At 35.7% G+C, this 21,054-nt stretch overlaps 2 protein-coding genes across 2 annotated transcripts in view; both read right to left on the bottom strand.

Moving 5' to 3' along the window:
- Window position 1: 1 nt before the first annotated feature.
- LOC110679831 (zinc finger protein DZIP1L) lies at window positions 2–20,730 on the bottom strand. Its single transcript, XM_021855593.1, has 3 exons — window positions 20,628–20,730; window positions 19,795–20,560; window positions 2–1,709 (listed from the first exon to the last, which is right to left on the bottom strand). Exons 1-3 carry the CDS (start codon window positions 20,728–20,730, stop codon window positions 2–4), a joined length of 2,577 nt encoding a protein of 858 aa, XP_021711285.1.
- Window positions 5,693–21,054, bottom strand: part of LOC5568063 (GATOR complex protein WDR24) — a 103,529-nt gene continuing 88,167 nt past the window's right edge. The window contains exon 4 of the mRNA XM_021850646.1: window positions 5,693–5,766. The gene's annotated coding sequence lies outside the window, so the exon portion shown is untranslated. The remainder of the gene's footprint in view (window positions 5,767–21,054) is intronic.

Here is a 21,054-nt window from a genome sequence, read left to right as displayed (position 1 = left end):
CTTACTTCTCATCGTCAAAGCTACTAATGTTCCAATCGGAGTCTTCCTCCGCTTTTGAAACTTGAATCACGGTGGAAGACAGCTTAGGGCCTATCTCTTTAGTCACGTTCAACGTGGATTCCGCCTTTTCGACCGCCCCACCAGCGTTATCTCGATCCAAATTGAATAGGACACGTTTTTTGGGTATCGGCTTCGGTTGCAGCGGAACGGCTTCCAAGATGTCACTTAGGTCGGAATCGTTTTCGATCGCACGTCGACTGCTTTCCACGGTGATCACATCCGGAGAGGTTGATAGACGTTTGATGGGGGTGTCTAGCAGGCGTTCCACATGTCGGTCGTGGTCTGACACTGATGGACGTGGAGAGGTTCTAGCTGAAGGAACAGGACTTCGCGATAAGGTTTCTGCTAGAGGGTTGATTTCCGCATGAACCGTTATGACGTCATCGCTGGTAAGCTTAATCTCCGGTGCCACAAGTAAAGATGAGCCGGTTCTGGTTTTAAACAGGTTCGATGTGGTTTCTCTTGGTTTTGGAACTGCTGGGCGATCCTCATTTACTAACTTCAATTTGGATGGTAATATGTCGATAACTGGATTATTTCCGGACACTTGCAACGTTGACCGCAGCTTTGGGACTGGTTGAGAAGGCGTCTCCCGTTTTCTGACAATCGGTTGATCAACTGTTTTGCTGCGAAGAGTTCTTGGTTTCGGTGCTTCTCCCAGTCGACTTCTTGCTAGTTGATCAACTTTTGTCATCAACTGATTTCTGGTTATGAAGAAACCGCGATTTTGTCTTTTGCTAGCATCTCTACGCTCCGCCAAAGTTTCGGTAGCGGCATTGAGATCTTCTTTAGATATTGCTTTCGTTTTGGTATCAATGCCCAACTGTTTTAAACGGGTTTTAAAGGTGTTCAAAATTAGCTTTTTAGGTGATAACAGTGGTTTCTCCAGGCTGCTCACAATTGGCTTTTCTTTGGATTCTTCCATCGCCGGCGCAGAGACATTACTTCGTGACAGCAATTTTGCTTTTGCAGCTTCCAAAGCTCTAATCTCCTCATCACTTTCAGACTGATCTGTTTCATCCGGAGTGCTGTCTTGTTGCGCTTCAACCTCATTAACCTTATACTCAAATGTTGTTCTTGATAGTGCCGGGGGAAGAGATGACTTCAAATCTATAATTGGCACAGGAATTTGCAACAGTGAACTATCGTTAATCACCCTTTTGGTTTGGTCTTGTTTGGCTTCATTCGCGGTTGTTTCTTTTTGTCGCTCCACCATTTGTTCTATCCGCCTGAATTTCTCTTCGTATGCCGATTCGATAGTTTCCACCGTCTCCCTAACCTGTCTCTGACTGTTTTCGTACATCTGTTCCAATTCTCGATATCTCTTCTTCCAAATGTTCTCATTCTCCTCATTCCGCTCGGCGGTTACGTTGATCACCGGAGCGGCCGCTACCATTCGATCGCGCTTCTCCAGTTCCCGTATGGCATCAGTCAAGTTCTGGCGGACTTTTTCGATTTCGCTGTTGAATTTGAGACGTTCGGCTTGCTTCCAATTCTCGAACTGATCGTTCTGTTCGCGGACGATCGATTCCAGCTCGGACTTGGAGATGTAGTCCAAGGGAACACGTGGCTGCGGTGGAGGAGAGTGCACGACCGGTGGAAGCGCTGGACGTGTCGGTGAGGGCGAGAAGCGTGAAATCGGGGAAAGTCTGGCAAATAAATGTTTGTTAGAATCATTTCATTACCAACATTTTCGGATAGACACAGATATTTTACAAACTCAAAACGGGTCTACATATAACGTTTGGCATAAAGTCGTTTGAGCAAGTTCGACATAATTGCCGTTTGCCACAATGCCATTTGGCACAATAGTCGTTTGGCGGAACAAAAAAATAAGAATTTTACAAAAAAATCTTTACATGAAGCAATGCAAGGTTAATAAACTGATCGCGATCATGCATTCCGTTCTTTTTAATGTAATCGAATCCTCTGAGCAGTACCTCAATAGAGAAACAAAAAGGTAGATTAGAGTACCTTGTACCTTTTAATTTCGCCCTAATTGCTTTGGCAGATACGCATATTTCGATTCACTTCAGTGTCGAGTAACTATCCACTGATACGATACGAGTAACTGACATTCAATTTCTCATGGATGTTATCAGTCCCCTAGTTTTTTTCACATTGATTTTCCAGAGATTTCTTCCTAAATTTTAGATAATGAGTTCTACAAGAATTTAATGTGTTGATTAGTCTAAGCGAACGTCGTTTTTCGAGCTTTACGACGGAAGAGTGAATGTCTTTGGAATTAACTGAATTGGAACCTAATAATTTTCTATTCATCTTGAAGTCAAGATCCTGTAGTTAATCTCAAACATTACTAGGGCTTCTATGTTCATCAGAATTTAGGGAGAAAATATCTTAAAAATGGATAGCAATATTGCTATTAGTGGCCCCAAGAATAACGTCTCAAATAAATTTTGATTTGATTAACTCACGACGAAGCAATTTTCAAATTATTAAAAATTATAGGTATTATAGATGTATTAAAAAGGTACCGTAAATTCGGGGGAAATTGATCAGTAGGGCGAAATTGATCACCGTGTTACTCGATTTTATTTCTTCCTAATGGAGCACAAATATCAATGTAACCTGCAGTGAATGAACGTTGTTTGTCATAATTATTGTTGAATAGTGTGTTGAGAAGTTTTTGCGTTAAAGAATGTTTATTCAAAAGCCAGTACGGTGCAGCATTGACAAACATCCATAAACTTCTTGTTCTAAACAAGGATTCGAACATGGTATAAATCTGAAAGTTTGTGAGGATGCTTAAGATATATCCTCCAACCAGATCTCATCAGCAGAGCTCGTAAAACTTTAATTCATTATTTATGTAAATATTGTATTGATAAGGGGGCAGGATCCGTTATTGATTTCGGAATTTTCAAAAGCAGTTTTTTGTTCAAAATCAAAAAAAAAAATACAGGAAAATGTGTTCACTGTATTCTATTCTTCCACCGAAACACAGTGATTTCAGTGTTGAACAGAAAAACTGCTTTTAAAGTTTTGATGATGACGATGACGGAGCGTTGAACTTTAAGAATACAACAAGCATACCTATTCGGATTCAGGGAGCTCAAATTTATGATGTCGAATTGTTCCGAAATCTAACAATAATCGTATTGACAAGTGATCAATTTGACCCGAAATAAAATCCCCCTATTTTTCTTATTTTAGAGATATTTGTCAGCTCTAAAATGACATTTGTTAGAAAATTTCCGTACATGAACCGATGAGGCTCACCCTTTTACTTGTGTTCCTGCATTTAGTTGTTTGACATTGTCAACATTAGAGAAAACAGACAAGAAAATCGTGAAAAACGATCAATTTCACCCGAAATTTCGTTACTATGATATTGAGTTTTTATTGTTTTATTCCCGTTATTTTGTTATTCGATATATGAATATGATTTCTTCAACCAAAAATCTCTAAGGATGGATTCTTTCTAAAATTTCGCCAGAGATTCTACCATTCCTAGAGCAACTTTTTTGGAATTTATACAGTGTATTAAATACATTTTGTTTGCGATTGACTCTAAAATTATCATTTTTTCTAAGATATGCAGGAATTACTCCAGACATTCTTTTAGAAATTTCTCAAGAAGGTCCTACAGGGAATTTCTGTGAAATGTTCTTTTTGGAATTCGAGAATTTCTAAGCAATTATGTGGAAAATAACGAAAAAAAATCCATGAATATTCTAAGAGGAGATCCTTAAATAATCTATGAGAAAGCTCTATAACTATAAACTCTGGCAAAAAATTTTTTAAGAAAGGGATGGTACACAAATTATGTCACTCTAAATTTCAACTTTTTCGACCATCTCTCCCCCCTTTGTTACGTTTTTTGTATGAGTCCTCTAAAAATTTTGTAAGGATTGTCACACATGGCTTGACCCCCTCCCCCCTTGGAGCGTGACATAATTTGTGCATGAACCCAAACTCATGGGCCCTTGATCTAGTCTTGAGGGATTCTTTGTACCAATGGATCATTGAAGGTAGTTTTTGCCAGTGCTCACCGCATCAAAACAAAGGCGCCACTGTATATGGGATTTAACATTGTGACAGCATTACTGTTCTGTCAACACACACAAGGCTACGGTGGCGCTATCTATGCTTTTCATAGCGGCTGTTTTGGTTATTTTAATGATCCATTGTTGAAATAATTATGAGAGAAATCATCAATCGCAACTCTAGATTTTTTTGGCCAATGGGAGGAATTCACAAGCCCAAAATAAACTTTTTTTGTAGAATTCATAGAAACTTCACTTGATAAATTACTCTATAAATGTTTGGAACAGTCTGCTGAAAAAAAAACCTGGATGAAAATCTGGGATAATCCATAGAAAAATATAAAGAGAATTAAGGAAACAATTATTCAACTAATTCGGAGAAGTAACTTGGAAGAATATCAATAGTAATTCTTCAAGGATACTTTACCTTGAAGTAAGGAAGTAATTTTTCGAGAATTAAATTTTTCGTAGAGGTCTGAGACCTTTTTTGTAATCATAATCACCAGCTTAACTTCTTTTTTATCCCGGTGGTTTCCAATTCCCCGCTTTCATCTGCATTTCCCGATTGTGTGACCACTTTGGTATAGGGTGCCATTCAGTACTTTCAAAAATACACCAAGTGGTTAGTGTTGGCATGTAGTGTTAAGAAGGAGCGAAACATAAAAGTTCACACTAGTACAATCGTATACGTTATGACGGGGGAAATTATTATTTATTAGCGCATTTGCCCAAAAGGACACGCGATGTTCCCCAGATGAAAGGACTTAAGGTATCGTGGGGCAATGGAAATAGTTTAGTTGAGATTTTTCAAAGTCAAAAGACTTTAAATCGAAATAAATGAGGTTGTGTATGTTTTTTAGCTTGACTCCCACCAAATATATACAGTATGATTAAATTGATTTTTATGTGAAATTGAAGAAAAAGACAAAAAAAAGTTTTTGAATAATGTATCCCTCCTTTTCCCTTCCCCCACAAGTGGGGCAAGTGGAAAGTTTGTCGTTTTGAACAAAAAATTGAAAAACTAACAGATACTTACGATTTCTATTAACTTCAACATTTATTAAGGAGTCTCAATGAACAAAAACATAAGTAACATGTAAACTTTATTCTTGCCAATTCAATTTTCTTCTGTTTTCTTTTCTTCTGTTTCATTTCTTGGAACGGAATCCTTCAATAAAGTATTCAGAACCTTTTTATGTGGATAGACATTCCAGGGGATTTCTATGCGTTCTCTTATATTGTAACTTTTCAATCAACGCCTGCCTTTCAATCGGCTGTCCGTAGTAGCCACATTAATATCGTAATGTTTGGCAACCAATTTTATAGAAGTTCCATGATTTCTAATAGCTTTTACCGCTTTGGGTATAGCATTTGTTGATTTATCAGCACGTTCTGTTTTTCTATAATTGCGAACCTTATTTACTAAAATTCTAATGATTAGATTTTATCTTGCCCCACGTGATTAGAAAATTTACGATGTTTTTATTTAATTATTTTTAGGTCTACATCACATTAATTTTAGAACTTTTCAAATTTCTTTTTGAAACTGTTAGAGAGGACAACTTGAAAGTATTACAGAAAATTATTTTCCGAAACTTTTGTCCACTAAAAATATCGAAATAAGAGTGGAGGAGAGTGCACGACCGGTGGAAGCGCTGGACGTGTCGGTGAGGGCGAGAAGCGTGAAATCGGGGAAAGTCTGGCAAATAAATGTTTGTTAGAATCATTTCATTACCAACATTTTCGGATAGACACAGATATTTTACAAACTCAAAACGGGTCTACATATAACGTTTGGCATAAAGTCGTTTGAGCAAGTTCGACATAATTGCCGTTTGCCACAATGCCATTTGGCACAATAGTCGTTTGGCGGAACAAAAAAATAAGAATTTTACAAAAAAATCTTTACATGAAGCAATGCAAGGTTAATAAACTGATCGCGATCATGCATTCCGTTCTTTTTAATGTAATCGAATCCTCTGAGCAGTACCTCAATAGAGAAACAAAAAGGTAGATTAGAGTACCTTGTACCTTTTAATTTCGCCCTAATTGCTTTGGCAGATACGCATATTTCGATTCACTTCAGTGTCGAGTAACTATCCACTGATACGATACGAGTAACTGACATTCAATTTCTTCAGTCCCCTAGTTTTTTCACATTGATTCTCAAGGGATTTCTTCCTAAATTTTAGATAATGAGTTCTACAAGAATTTAATGTGTTGATTAGTCTAAGCGAACGTCGTTTTTCGAGCTTCACGACGGAAGAGTGAATGTCTTTGGAATTAACTGAATTGGAACCTAATAATTTTCTACTCATCTTGAAGTCAAGATCCTGTAGTTAATCTCAAACATTACTAGGGCTTCTAGGTTCATCAGAATTTAGGAAGAAAATATCTTAAAAATGGATAGCAATATTGCAATATTAGTGGCCCCAAGAATAACGTCTCAAATAAATTTTAATTAGATTAACTCAGGACGAAGCAATTTTCCAATCATTAAAAATTATAAATATTATAGATGTATTAAAAAAGTTCCGTAAATTCGGGGGAAATTGATCAGCAGGGCGAAATTGATCACCGTGTTACTCGATTTTATTTCTTCCTAATGGAGCACAAATATCAATGTAACCTGCAGTGAATGAACGTTGTTTGTCATAATTATTGTCGAATTGTGTGTTGAGAAGTTTTTGCGTTAAAGAATGTTTATTCAAAACCCTGTACGGTGCAGCATTGACAAACATCCATAAAGTGCTTATTCTTGATTTCTTGATTCGAACATGGTATAAACCTGAAAGTTTGTGAGGATGCTTAAGATATATCCTCCAACCAGATTTCATCAGCAAAGCTCGTACAATTTTAATTCATTATTTTTTTTTTTTTTTTTTTTGTATGTTGCTAGCCGTACAGTGAATACTGTCCGAAGCTCTAAACTAGACTTTAGATAGAAAAGAGGACGTAATCCTTCTGAAGCAGTTCACCAGACGTGCACGGAAAGATGGCTTCCAAGAAGACACTGTTGCGATCTGTCTCAGAAGGTTACGGTAGAAGGTGGGAAACGTTCTTTTCACACTATCACTTCACTTGATAACTATTAGATTACTTCATAGCACTATTCACTGGTATTGATATCACTATCTTTATTATCAATCGAATTTCTACTAACAGCGTCACCATTATCTGTACCAATTTTTTTATTAACATCACATCTATAACCCAGCCACAACACAACACTACTGCTCTATCAAGTTTAAGTATAAAACTTCTCATTAAAAAAAATAATCACTGTAATAAATAAATCATATCAACACTCAATATCATTATCTTCATTACAATAAAAGTAAGGTTCTTGTTGCTTATATCACTAATATTCATAATATCACCAACTATCATCACTCGAATAATCACCATCTTTGTAGCTTACTACTATTAACCACACAAACTTATTCGACACAATAACGTCATCTCACTATATTATTACATACTAATCACTTACACTGGGCTACCTGTTTTCACTGAAACTACCTCCGAGTACGCGTCTAAGATAACACTCCTTAATAAGATTTATTTTAGAATGGAATTAATGGAATAGTATATGTGCTTACCTTTTCAGTGTTGGGGGTTGTTAGTGATTATTTCCTACTCACTTATATCCTAGTTTTTTTTCTCATGAGTTACTATTCCTATTTGCGGTTACGGGTACCTATAAATAGAGATAGCGATTAGTCACAAGTTTTTTAGTCTGACGGCATTCGTTTGACCAGCTCAAAACTTCTTTCATAACGCATATGTTCCATGCTTCAATTTGAACACTTTATCAGTTTTTATAATATATTCAATGCTATGATGAGAAACTTAATCCTGAGATGACGCTAGCTGACGAGAAGAGAGTGTTATAATTAGTAAATTAGTAAATAGTGATATTATTGGTATAAGAAACGGATTTAATAAGATTCTGCTGTATCCTTGTACGGCCATGCGTGTTCCTGTTCAGCGCGATTTCTTCAATGTTAGGAGGTTTTGATGCACATTAAAACAAATAAAATAATGCTCCGGATGAATGTCTGGAAGTATAAATAAAATGCGTATAGAAAAAACAAACAAGGGCCGCTTCATCATAGACCACGTTCACGGCGATGGTAATCAATAGTGTTCATTCATTGTTCATTACACTTTTGATTATTATCACCATTGGCACCACTAGTGTGCATCTTTCTCTTCAGAGTAAAGATACATTTAAGCCCCGAGACCTGACAGCAATCAAGCTGATCACAAGGTTGTGCCTTTGCCCAGGGTCGTACAATTTTAATTCATTATTTATGTAAATATTGTATTGATAAGGGGGCAGAATCCGTTATTGATTTCGGAATTTTCAAAAGCAGTTTTTTGTTCAAAATCAAAAAAAAAATTACAGGAAAATGTGTTCACTGTATTCTATTCTTCCACCGAAACACAGTGATTTCAGTGTTGAACAGAAAAACTGCTTTTAAAGTTTTGATGATGACGATGACGGAGCGTTGAACGTTAAGATTATAACAAGCATATTCGGATTCACGGAGCTCAAATTTATGATGTCGAATTGTTCCGAAAACTAACAATAATCGTATTGACAAGTGACATTTGTTAGAAAATTTCCGTACATGAAGTTTATTTTGTTATTCGATATATGAATATGATTTCTTCAACCAAAAAAATCTTTAAGGATGGATTCTTTCTAAAATTTCGCCAGAGATTCTACCATTCCTAGAGCAACATTTTTGGAATTCATACAGTGTATTAAATACTTTTTTTTGCGATTGACTCTAAAATTTTCATTTTTTCTAAGATATGCAGGAATTACTCCAGACATTCTATTTGAAATTTCTCAAGAAGGTCCTACAGGGAATTTCTGTGAAATGTTCTTCTTGGAATATCTCTCGAGAATTTCTAAGCAATTATATGGAAAATAACGAAAAAAAATCCATGAATATTCTAAGAGATCTTTAAATAATCTATGAGAAAGCTTTATAACTATAAACTCTGGCAGATTTTTTTTAAGAAAGGGATGGTACACAAATTATGTCACTCTTAATTTCAACTTTTTCGACCATCTCTCCCTCCTTTGTTACGTTTTTTGTATGAGCCCAAGTAACAATTTCAGTGCTTTTTGATCTTAGATGTTATTTACGAAGGTTTTATTAGAGATGTATTCATTCCTAACAGGTTTAATAAAGCATTGCAAAGTGCCAAACGTTCTTTTCGGCAAAACCCACTTTTAAATGCTTTGTAGATATCTACAACAGCTCCCGTTAAAACTTATTTGCTGGCCACATTTGTTGATAATAAATTGTATTTTGAAGGAGCTGTGTAGTGCCTATTAAAATCTATATTTAAAACCTCATCTTGTTTGTCTTGTCAAGGCATAAGTAAAACTTCTAAGACTATGCTAAGTCATGTTAAAGCCTTCTTAAATCTCAAATGTCTGATGCATGTTATTGGAAGGCAGTCTGCGTGTGGTTATCAATATCATTATGTTGCTAATGATAATCATGTAGTGAATCACGAATTAATCAGAACGCAAACATAGAAATGACAAATAACGTACCGCGGGGCAAGTGGGAACTAAAAAAATGGTAGTTCAATCAAATGGTTCAATACAATTTTCAAATGTCAATATTTTTCAAATCCAACAGCACAATCACATTTTGGCAACATATTTGCTGGTGTGTGCATGAAACCGATCGAATAATTTCGAAATTGTGGAAACCTTGGAGGAAGGTTTTAGAATGAGCCATTTGACGCAGTTACCTCGCTAAACGGGGCAAGTGGGACACATCCAGTTTCATGCGTCAATCCACATCAGTAAGTCAACCATTACAATAAAAGGATTGATAAATCATATATTTTTAATTTAGAGTACATTTTTTATGTACATAAGGGATCAACCATAAAATACGTAACGCTTTAGGAAGAAAACGTTTATTTAATAGTATGTCACCTCGCATTTAATATTAACCGAAAATACCTCAATAAAAGCGTAAAGAGGAATTAAACATGTTCAAAATATATCATTTATAAGTTGTTAATTACAAATTAGCACATAAACCATCAATAATTGCCGAAATTATAAATATGTTTTGTTATTACTTATATGCATAGTAGAAAACCGCTTAATAGGGTGGAATTGTTTTCCGTCACTACTAAATTTGGTAGAAATAACAAATAAAGTTCAAATAAGATAGAAAAATGATCTTTCTCATGAGTCATGATGCATTTCAAATTTCATCTCTGTGTTTGTTCAATTTTAAAGTCGTATTCCAAAAATAAAAAATAAATAAAAAAATTATAGAAGAATTACACATTTCTTCTCCCTCTTATACAATTAAGTAATTTTAGATTTATCTTTTTTGATCAAAATAATTTGTTTGAATGTTTTAGTGCTACTCTCTAGGAAAATGTATAAAACGTCTACGAAAAGTTTTGATTCTGGTTTTTGTTTTGATAGTTCCCACTTACCCCGCGTACAAAGATATTTTGGGGTATGTTAGACCATCGAAAATTTCATATGAAATGAAAACAAAATACTGGTTTATCGTAACCAGCTTGTAATAATAATTGAAGTTGTAGCTTGCTGATGGAAATTCGAATTTATAACATATTTATGTTTGCCGAGTCAATGCAAGACGTGAAACGTGTCGCAAATTATCATGCAAGTTGAAAATGGCGCTGAATTGACAACTGTTACATGAACCCCATGGTAATAAAAATAACAATATGTTTTGTACTTAATACATTCCTTGTCATTGTATCTTCAACTTTTTAGAAGAATACCCCCATGAAAAACTTTTCCTAAGTGAGCTATGACGAAACGTCCCACTTACCCCAGATTCTCACTTGCCCCGGGGTACCTTATTCTTCTCGAAGAATCAACAGACTATCGCATATTTTTCCCATACTTGCCTGAACTCCCGTTCTAGTGGGACAACTATGCTACACACAACAGCTGAGCTACACGAAAAAAGCTTTCATTTTTCAGTCATTTATCACTTACCGTTTTCTGAATCAGTACAAACAATCAAGCACGACGAGCTCTATTATAACAATTATTCCAACAAAACAGTTAGATACATAACGGCACAAATTTAATTAAAATTAATTGCATCACAAAATTGAATCTTCCGATTTGTTTACTTTTTTGACAGCACTAGCTTTCCTGAGTGCATTAAGTTTAAGTCAAGGCTCCCAAAAAACCAATTTGTCTAAGTGTGGAACAAATATTCTGATTTAGGAATATTTTAGCCAGTGAGGGTTTTGTGCACGGGTTCTTAAGATCAAAAGCGTTTATGAATGATTATATTGTTCGGAATAATCACCAATTTATTGATCTTAAACCATCCCAGACAAGACCAGCAAGATTTAACTGGATGGAATCCATTTTTATTGTCGCCGTTTCGGATTGATAATTACAATATGCGTGGGAAATTTCAATTTTGGTTTTTTTTATTGGCAGGAATTTCTCGCGATCGCAAGGAAATTTTCTGCCACGCAAAAAATGATTATTTTAATTGATTATTATGAGTCGGCAGACATCATGATGGTTTCAAAATCAAAAAAAGGTTATGGTTTATAAACTAATTATTGGTTGGTGTTTGTTCAATCATAAGCTCTTAACATTGGTTTTATTCCGTGTATAAGGATATCGTAAAAGATTTAATACCGCTAGTTGAGCTCAATAAGGTTATACAATAGCTCTTATGAATGTTTTATAGCATACTACAAGGGTAGATGTATTCATACGATACAAAGCTAAGAAGTTTTGAAACGGTTTTAAGGTATAGTCTTAACAACCTCCTGCAGTGTGGGCCTTTTCGGGCTTAACGGAGTTTTATCAAAGGTTTATTAAGGTTATTAAGACTAATAAGTTCTAAAATCAGTTTTAACGATATGGTGGTAACAACAGCTTGTAGTAAATGAAAAAACTAAAAATGTTACTTGGGAGTCCTCCAAAAATTTTGTAAGGTTTGTCACACATGGCTTGACCCCCTCCCCACTTGGAGCGTGACATAATTTGTGCATGAACCCAAACTAATGGGCCCTTGATCTAGTCTTGAGGGATTCTTTGTACCAATTGTTGAAATAATTATGAGAGAAATCATCAATCGCAATGGGAGGAATTCACAAGCCCAAAATAAACTTTTTTTGTAGAATTCATAGAAACTTCACTTGATAAATTACTCTATAAATGTTTGGAACGTCTGCTGAAAAAAATCCTGGATGAAAATCTGGGATAATCCATAGAAAAATATATAGAGAATTGAGGAAACAATTATTCAACTAATTCGGAGAAGTATCTTGGAAGAATATCAATAGTAATTCTTAAAGTATCCTTGAAGTAAGGAAGTAATTTTTCGAGAATTCAATTTCTCGTAGAGGTCTGAGAAAACCCCTTTTTGTAATCATAATCACCAACTTAGTTTTTTTTTATCACGGTGGTTTCCAATTCCCCGCTTTCATCTGCATTTCCCGATTGTGTGACCACTTTAGTATAGGGTGCTCTTCAATGCCATTCAGTACTTTCAAAAATACACCAAGTGGTTAGTGTTTTTATGTAGTGTTAAGAAGGAGCGAAACCTAAAAGTTCACACTAGTACAATCGTATACGTTATGACGGGGGAAATTATTATTTATTAGCGCATTTGCCCAAAAGGACGCGCGATGTTCCCCAGATGAAAGGACTATTACCCAATTAGGACTACCTTGCCAAATTTCCAAGGGCTCTAATAACCCTTTTCCAAATGCTAACATTCTTTGATTAAGCAATGCTCCGCAGTTGCAGAGTAAATGCTCAGCAGTTTCGTTTTCAGCTTGACAAAAACGACACTCAGAGGATTGTATTTTTCCTATCTTTTTAAGATGATACAGTGGGATTCCATTTTTGGCAACAAAGTTGAAATTTTCAGTTGCCAAAAACGGAACCGTGCCAAAATCGGAACCCATATTTCAAATTTTATTTTTCAAGTATTGGTTTTGAAAACATCATTACAATGTTAATACATCATTTTTATGGAATCATAAGGCGTTGAGACTTCGAAAAGGTTCACTTCGAAGCATTTTTCCGAAGGGTTATACTATGCTATGAATCTATAGCCACGTAATGTTAAATCTGGCAAACGTTTTTCTGATGGCGTTATTACGCCTCAACGTATTCAATTATTTTTTTAGAAGCTTTAGGTATAATTTTTGTATTAGAGGGCCTTGTAAAACCAATATTCGCGTAAGTGAAGTTTATTCTAGAACTGAACATTTTCTTTAAACTATGAGAGAAAACACAAAAAAATGTTTTTGTTTTCTTATAAAGACGTATTTACGAATCAATTAGTATTGCAAAGCGGCATTAGCTTTTTTCTAATTGTATGAACAATTAAAATCAGTTTAACTTTTGCACTTAAGCGTAAAATTTTAAAAATTCGACGGTTTAGAATTGCTCCTTCAATTTATGTTTATGTTAAAGTAAAGCATTTTATAATGAAGGGTGAACTGCAACCAAAAGAGCAAATATAAACATGAGATGATGCATAAACGAGACTTGTAATTTTGTAGAATTTAGTTTTTACTTGAAATAATTTTAAATTGAGCTTGATATATGTTTGACACCTACCTTATGAAATCAACCGAAATTTACAGGATCCTGTTATGAAACCTCAAGAACCTTATAGGAATCTTCAGGTTCTCATGAGAGTTCTACAGAAACAAAAACGCTTAAGCTCTAAAGCATCTTGCCAAGCATCCGTAGGATCTCACATAGAGTTCTCAGGATCTTGCTAAGGATTTTGCAAGGAGTTAACATCTTGGAATTCCGCTGCGATGTTGCTGAAAATTCTCAAGTCTCCGATGAAAAAAACATTTAAAGTTTATTATAATACTACAAGCGCACCTCAAATTCCCCTGGGAACCTTTCGAACTCCCCAAGCTTTTGACATAAATTTTAAAAATACTACTAGAAATTCACATTATCCCGCTTAAAATTTACAGGACGCCCTAGAGTTTGTTAGGAATTACCAGATTTTAGATAAATTCTTGGATCCCTCAAGAAGCACTCAGTGTCCACTTGGAATCTGCAGATATCCTCATGATTTCGATAAAATTTCTGAAAAGTCCCACAAGAACCAAGAATTCCTTAAGGATTCTCCAGGGTACAGTTAGGAAACTTATAGACTCAGCTCGTAAGGAACATTTTGATGTTGTTGAGACCCGTATCTTTGATTACACAGCGTAACAAAAATGACATTTTTGCGTGTTTCAAGGATCAAATTATGTGTCTCGAGTAGATTTGGGGTTGCTGAATCTGATGCCATTTTATGATATGTTCCAGCACGTAACAATTTTTAGCTACAGGTCGCCAAAGTTGTATAAAACACTGATTTTATCGATGTTCACATAAAATTTAAAGTATAATTTGTCAAAATTTGTTGTGATCTAATCCACTAAGCATGCTATTTTGCACTTGAATTTTCATTTTAGATTAAATTTGGATAGAATTGCGCGATTAAATTTCGATTAAACCGATTTTTTCGACATGTTTGCTGTCTTCATACAAAATTCTTCGCTTCTCTTATATGGAAAAAGACAATACTTTTATAAGCCATCAAAAAATAAATTTTCCGCATCGAAAATATTTTAAACTTTGCCGATAAATATTATTACTCACACAAAGTTTGAATTCTGTGAAACATTAAGCAAATAAATTGCCTTACAAGCTGGCAAACTTTCATGCAAGTTGACTAAAATAGTCATTTTTTGCATTTACAACAACCAATATCTCAAAAACTAGACGTGCTATGATATTTTTGATAACGGTAATGGATTCAGCAACCCTAAATAAAAGTGAAATAGCGGTATTTTGGTGCTTGAGACAAAAACGTGTTCCGCAGTGTTAACAATCTTGTACAGAATTCTGGATCGTCTCTCAACAAATCTAACGCCTTACAGAGCTTATAGAAAAGAGGAAACGTAGCTTTAAATAGTTGACACAGAAAGATCAATATATACAACAATACCACCGTAGTTATCGCACGCTTCAATGATATTATTATGAATAAATTGTAGTTTGCACCGCATTCGCATTTGTCATGTTATTTAAAGAAATTTATTAAAAGTTATGATACACGACATTTTGCAGTACATATTTGTATCTATTATTGCGGTGTGTTTTTAAATGCGCAATGTATGTAAATGCATAATAATTAAGACAGTGAGCCAAGAAGATGAGACAAGATTTATGATTATAATTCTGTGTGAGTCATAGATTTTTTGTTGCTCTTATATCGGTGCTGGTGCTTTGTTCAAACAAGCTGTTTCAAATCTGAAGAAAATTGTTTTTTATTGTATCACCTACTGGCAGACTGAAGTGGGCTGGTCACTCGATATGAATGCCTAAGAAAAAAGATTGGTCTTTAGTTGAGATACTGGTGGAGATTATTGGTCTCATGAAACGTTGTCAATGTACGACCAATGACCATTCTGAAGTAAATAAGCGCGTACCCGAGTCCTTAGTAGTTGGTGAGATTTGGGAAAATATCGACGAAAATGGAGCTCTGGAATGTAATTGGTGTGGAGTTTGACATGCTATTCAAATGATTAAAGCAACAGGCACGATAATATTTACAAAACATTACAAATTTTAATGGTATTGAAAAATGTTGCCAAAAACGGATCCATTTTGTTGCCAAAATCGGGGGGTGCCAAAATCGGAGCATGCCAAAAACGGAGCATGCCAAAAACGGAATCCCACTGTACCTACTTGGGCAGTGACCGGTCATCAGGCCAGTTATTATTCTAAGATTTCCTTTATTAAGATTCAGTATAGCCCGGGCTTTAGCTAGACTGGGTTTTATGAATCTTTTCGCTTGCTTGGCTGTATCCGTGGCGTTCCAATTGGATTCTACCATGGACATTTCCCAATTTTTCAGTTTCATCCTGAGAGTGCACTCAGGAACACCACAGTACGGTTAAGGGCCGACAAAGCTCGAAGCAGCACCCTGTCTTGCTAGATTGTCGGCGATTTCATTCCCCTCAATTCCACAATGGCTGGGCACCCAGTACAATGTAACTTCGTTCCTACTGGCCAATTGCTTCAGAGAAAGAATGCATTCCCACACTAACTTTGATCTACATGAGAATGCCTTTAGAGCATTCAAAGCTGCTTGACTGTCCGAGAAAATACAGATCTTTGCAAACCTATAGTTTCTTTTGAGACAAACATTTGTACAGTCAATGATGGCTTGTATTTCAGCTTGGAACACAGTGGGACTGCGCCCCATAGCGATTACCTTGCTGATACCAGGGCCGAAAACTCCAGCTCCAGTATTGTCGCCCATCTTTGACTCGTCGGTATAAAATACAATAGAACCTGGACGTAAACTTGGCCCACCAGAATCCCAAGTATAACGGCTTGGTTTAACCACTTCAAAGGGAACATCATAGTTGTTCTTCGTTGTCATTCAATCTTCTATTGTTTTCATATCTGAATTTAAATTGAATTCCTTGATGATCTTCATGTGACCAATCAAATCACCATCTAGTATTTTATTATAACGAATAAACTGCAAGGCATTTTTTGCAGCTTGCAATTTAATGAATTGATGCAAAGGCAGTATATTAAGAAAGGCATCCAAGGCAACCGATGGGGCAATGGAAATAGTTTAGTTGAGATTTTTCAAAGTCAAAAGTCTTTAAATCGAAATAAATGAGGTTGTGTATGTTTTTTAGCTTGACTCCCACCAAATATATACAGTATGATTAAATTGATTTTTATGTAAAATTGAAGAAACAATACAGAAAAAGTTTTTGAATAATGTATCCCTCCGTTTCCCTTCCCCCACAAGTGGTGCAAGTGAAAAGTTTGTCGTTTTGAACAAAAAATTGAAAAACTAACAATTATACTTACGATTTCTAATAACATCAACATTTATTAAGGGGTCTCAATTATCAAAAACATAAGTAACATGTAAAAGAAGGAAATTTTATTCTTGTCAATTCAATTTTCTTCTATTTTCTGTTCTTCTGTTTCATTTCTTGGAACGGAATCCTTCAATAAAGTATTCAGAACCTTTTTATATGTTTGGACATTCCAGGGGATTTCTATGCGTTCTCTTATATTGTAACTTTTCAATCAATGCCTTCCTTTCAATCAGCTGTCCGTAGTAGCCACATTAATATCGCAATGTTTGGCAACCAACTTTATAGAAGTTCCATGATTTCTAATAGCTTTTACCGCTTTGGGTATAGCATTTGTTGATTTATCAGCACGTTCTGTTTTTTCTATAATTGCGAACCTTAATTACATATTTACAAAAATTCTAATGATTAGATTTTATCTTGCCCCACGTGATTAGAAAATTTACGATGTTTTTATTTAATTATTTTTAGGTCTACATCACATTAATTTTAAAACTTTTCAAATTTCTTTTTGAAACTGTTAGAGAGGACAACTTAAAACTATCACAGAAAATTATTTTCCGCAACTTTTGTCCACTAAAAATATCGAAATAAGAGTGCACACCGCCAACCTCTTAAGGAGCAATAGTTGACACGTTAACAATATTTCGATTTATTATTGAAAAATCTCAGGAATCTCTCACCTCGTCGTGGTACTTTACTGGCTTTGTACTTCAATCTAATGGAAGATAATACTGCGGTGTTTCATCAAACACAATTTTTCCTTTCTTGGAGCATTCGCTGTATGAAATTTGGGGCAAATGCGCATTTTTGGAAACTTTACAATGGTGTGTCATATCCAGTCAATATATTATATATTAGTTTCTTTTCTCCACAATATTCATCTGTGGCCGAATAATAAAGGAGCAGAACTTCATCGATTCAGCATTACAGGTGTTGCTAGTTCGTGACGCAAATGAGGAAATGTAGAATTATAATGCATATATGCATTTCTGATGCAGATTTAAGGCTTATTATTCGTGTTTAGTCAAGTCAAGTGAACGTGGCTCGCTACTTGTTATGTATGTGAATAATATAAAGCATGACAATTAGAAAGATTCTTGAAAATTGATGTTTTTTTAATATGGTATTCAGTTGGAGCTGCCTGACAGCTTAACTTGTAAAGGCTGAACCCTCGGTCTGGCTTTTGCATAGTTTCCCCTCTACCAGGACCAATACTCAGACGGACTAGGCTATGGTGCCCACATGAACACTGTTTTTTATCCGTATTGTGACGTGGTAGTTTTTGAAAAATACCCATATTCCCTTGCTTCTGAGAAAAGGAAGCATTGTGAAAATCAGCAGCTCCATCAGAATTTGTTTGAAATTGTAGTGTAGTAGTGTCATTACTAATACTGTTTAGTCGAAATGGTTTTGAATAATTTTTCATTTAAGTGCTATTCTGATTAATCCTGTCTTTTACGTAAGATTAGAGTCTTAAATGTCAATTGTCGTCAAGTTTTAACAAAACTACGATGTTTAGTAGTAGTTCTAGTTAATTTTATTTTTTGTTGTTAAAGGTATTTATATTGGTCATTACGTTCATATAAATATCCTAAAAGAAAAAAGTCACTTTCCTTGTCTGTTCAACAATTTCTCGAAACTAGCAAGTGTAGCCTAATGATCGATCTCAACGTCTTACTTTCCATAGTGAATATTTAAGAGTAAAGTTACCTTAGGCTTCTATTACAGTCTCCTACAAGATTCACTTTTCGGTGGCAAATACAATGCTTCATAACGCCTACTTTCTACTTGTAAATTTTGCGAAAATGAAGCTGGAATTAGAATATTTATACCGTTGTTACAAAAGAGGTATTTCTTATAATGGCAATGTAAAAACCATATTAAAATAAGATTGTCGCCACTTATTTCTACTCAGTGAATCTACTAGTCATTTTCCTCAGAGTAATATTCCCTACGTCGTACATGATAACGATGTGTCTAGCTAACTAATAGTAAGAGTGGCTACGGATCATTCTGGTTAGCAAAAGGCAAACTGATCGTCACCAATAGTATTAATGTCCACTTCGAAAAGACTAATTATTTGAAATGGACATCAATTCTATCAATGACGCAGAATGTCCGTTGGATCACATCCGAGATATTATTGCGTCTATATGCCATATGAATTATGACGCGGCGTTAAAGCAAAAAATGCCAAAATGTGATACCACCACTATAGGTTACGTCTTTGGTTTCCATCATATGGGTTAATGGATTATGCCCTCCCATCGCGCCAAGGTCGCATAACCAAGGGAAGGGGAGAAGGATTGTTGAAAATTGATGTTAGCTTAAAAACGGAAGCGGGCCAAGTTATGTGTCATAATAGCCATTTTGCATAACAGCATAAATGAAAACATATCCCTTAGTGGAAAATGCGTCTGCTCTCGATAAAACATAGTTATACCAAAACGACCTCTATGTCATTTATTCTACATGGCATTATCCTTAACCCTCTCTTTCCCATGATAGCAATCAGGTCCATTAATTTTCGATGAACTTAAACCGAATCAGATAAATACTATGCCATAGTTACTAGAATATGATTACATACCCATCAGATAAATCCAAAAGTCAACCAATTGTTTCAATAGTAAAACTATTGATAAACAATCAAATGACTATTGAAAACAATAAAACAAATTAATTTGTTTGTTGAAGCACTTTTTATGAAAATACTTTTGTCGTAAAGAAAGAGTCGATCAATGTTAAGATGTTCTGGCTTGCCCCATCCCTACCCTGTGTCATAACTCACCTCGGGGGTGTCTCCGAATGGCTGCGCACACTCGTCTGCACTTCTTTCTCGTTGACATCTTTGGCATCTTCCAGGTTGCTCTGAATCGCAACACTGCAACATTCAACCACCTTCGGCGGTCTCCAATCCTTATCTTTACCCCGATCTTCGATACACGTGACATGACAACAATGCTCTCGATCTCGACTGCGCTGATCCATCAAGTCTTTCTCGGTAGCATTCAATCGTTCCTTCAGCTGTTTCACTTCCAGTTCGAGTTTGATCGTATTGATCAAATTGGAATCCGTCTCGGACAACTTCCGTCCGGCTGGTTTGGGTTCTCCTGAAGTAGCGACATTGGTGCCCATCTCAGCATGCTTTCTAGCCATGTGAGCATTCAACAGTTCCAAACTTATGAAATTCTTCGTACACTTTGAACACGGAAAGACCAATTGTTGGGCATGGGCACTTTCAGCCCTCTGTAACTTCCTGTGCAACGAAACAATTTCTTCGTTTTTCTTGCGACGGATTTTTTCAAGGCGGCTGTTCTCCTTCTGAACGTCTTGCGCTGTATTTCTTATTTCTACCACGGTTTCGTCCAAGAATCGTTTGCAGAATAGTAGATATTGTATGCTGAATTGAGCCAATATAAAATACTTTCCTATAGCAGGATCAAGGATACGATTATTCAGTACCGTTCCGATGGGGACCTCCGCAATGTGTGGAATAAATTCGTCCAGCTTCTCGTAATCCTTGTCGCCAACGATGGCATACGGATCAATAGATGCTGAAAATCGACCCTCAAAAGGCTTACACTATATTGCATAATTATGATTAGCAAAGAAAATGCTTACCAATAAATCGCCAATCAATGCAGTGACCAACGGAAAGCTCTTTGATCACAAATCCAGCTTCGCGGGCAATCTTTGGAAAGTTGTGATTCCATTTATGCGCCATGGCCCAACGGAACGGTTTATTGCACAAGTTATTTTTTATTCGCGCCACATTAAAAATTTAGAATGTTTTCGAAACTAGATTTGTTATTGTTTGGTTTGTGAATTACACGAACAGTGAATCAACTCATAACGAACGACAGGCGCCCAAACAATTCGTTGCCATGGAAACTCGGTCATTCAAAAAAGGATATCATAACCGAATGCAGTACTAGAATGCCATATTAGAGTGTTCCAAAGTTTCACTTAGTCAGAAAACTTGCCACGTCGAGATTTTTGAAAAGTCGGGGTTTTGTGAATACAGTCAACTCTTCCTTACTCGATATTC

The sequence above is a fragment of the Aedes aegypti genome, chromosome 3, assembly GCF_002204515.2.
Source record: "Aedes aegypti strain LVP_AGWG chromosome 3, AaegL5.0 Primary Assembly, whole genome shotgun sequence".
In the NCBI taxonomy this organism is placed as follows: Eukaryota; Metazoa; Arthropoda; class Insecta; order Diptera; family Culicidae; genus Aedes; species Aedes aegypti.
Note: the sequence above shows the minus strand (reverse complement) of the source record. Positions and strands in the feature narration are given on the sequence as shown.

Excerpts from the sequence above, each read along its gene's own strand:
- LOC110679831 (XM_021855593.1), bottom strand. The coding sequence starts at position 20,730 with ATGGCGCATAAATGGAATCACAACTTTCCAAAGATTGCCCGCGAAGCT. Across the intron at positions 20,561-20,627 it reads CATTGATTGGCGATTTATTG|CATCTATTGATCCGTATGCC; the intron begins GTAAGCATTTTC and ends GTCGATTTTCAG. Across the intron at positions 1,710-19,794 it reads CATTCGGAGACACCCCCGAG|ACTTTCCCCGATTTCACGCT; the intron begins GTGAGTTATGAC and ends TTTATTTGCCAG.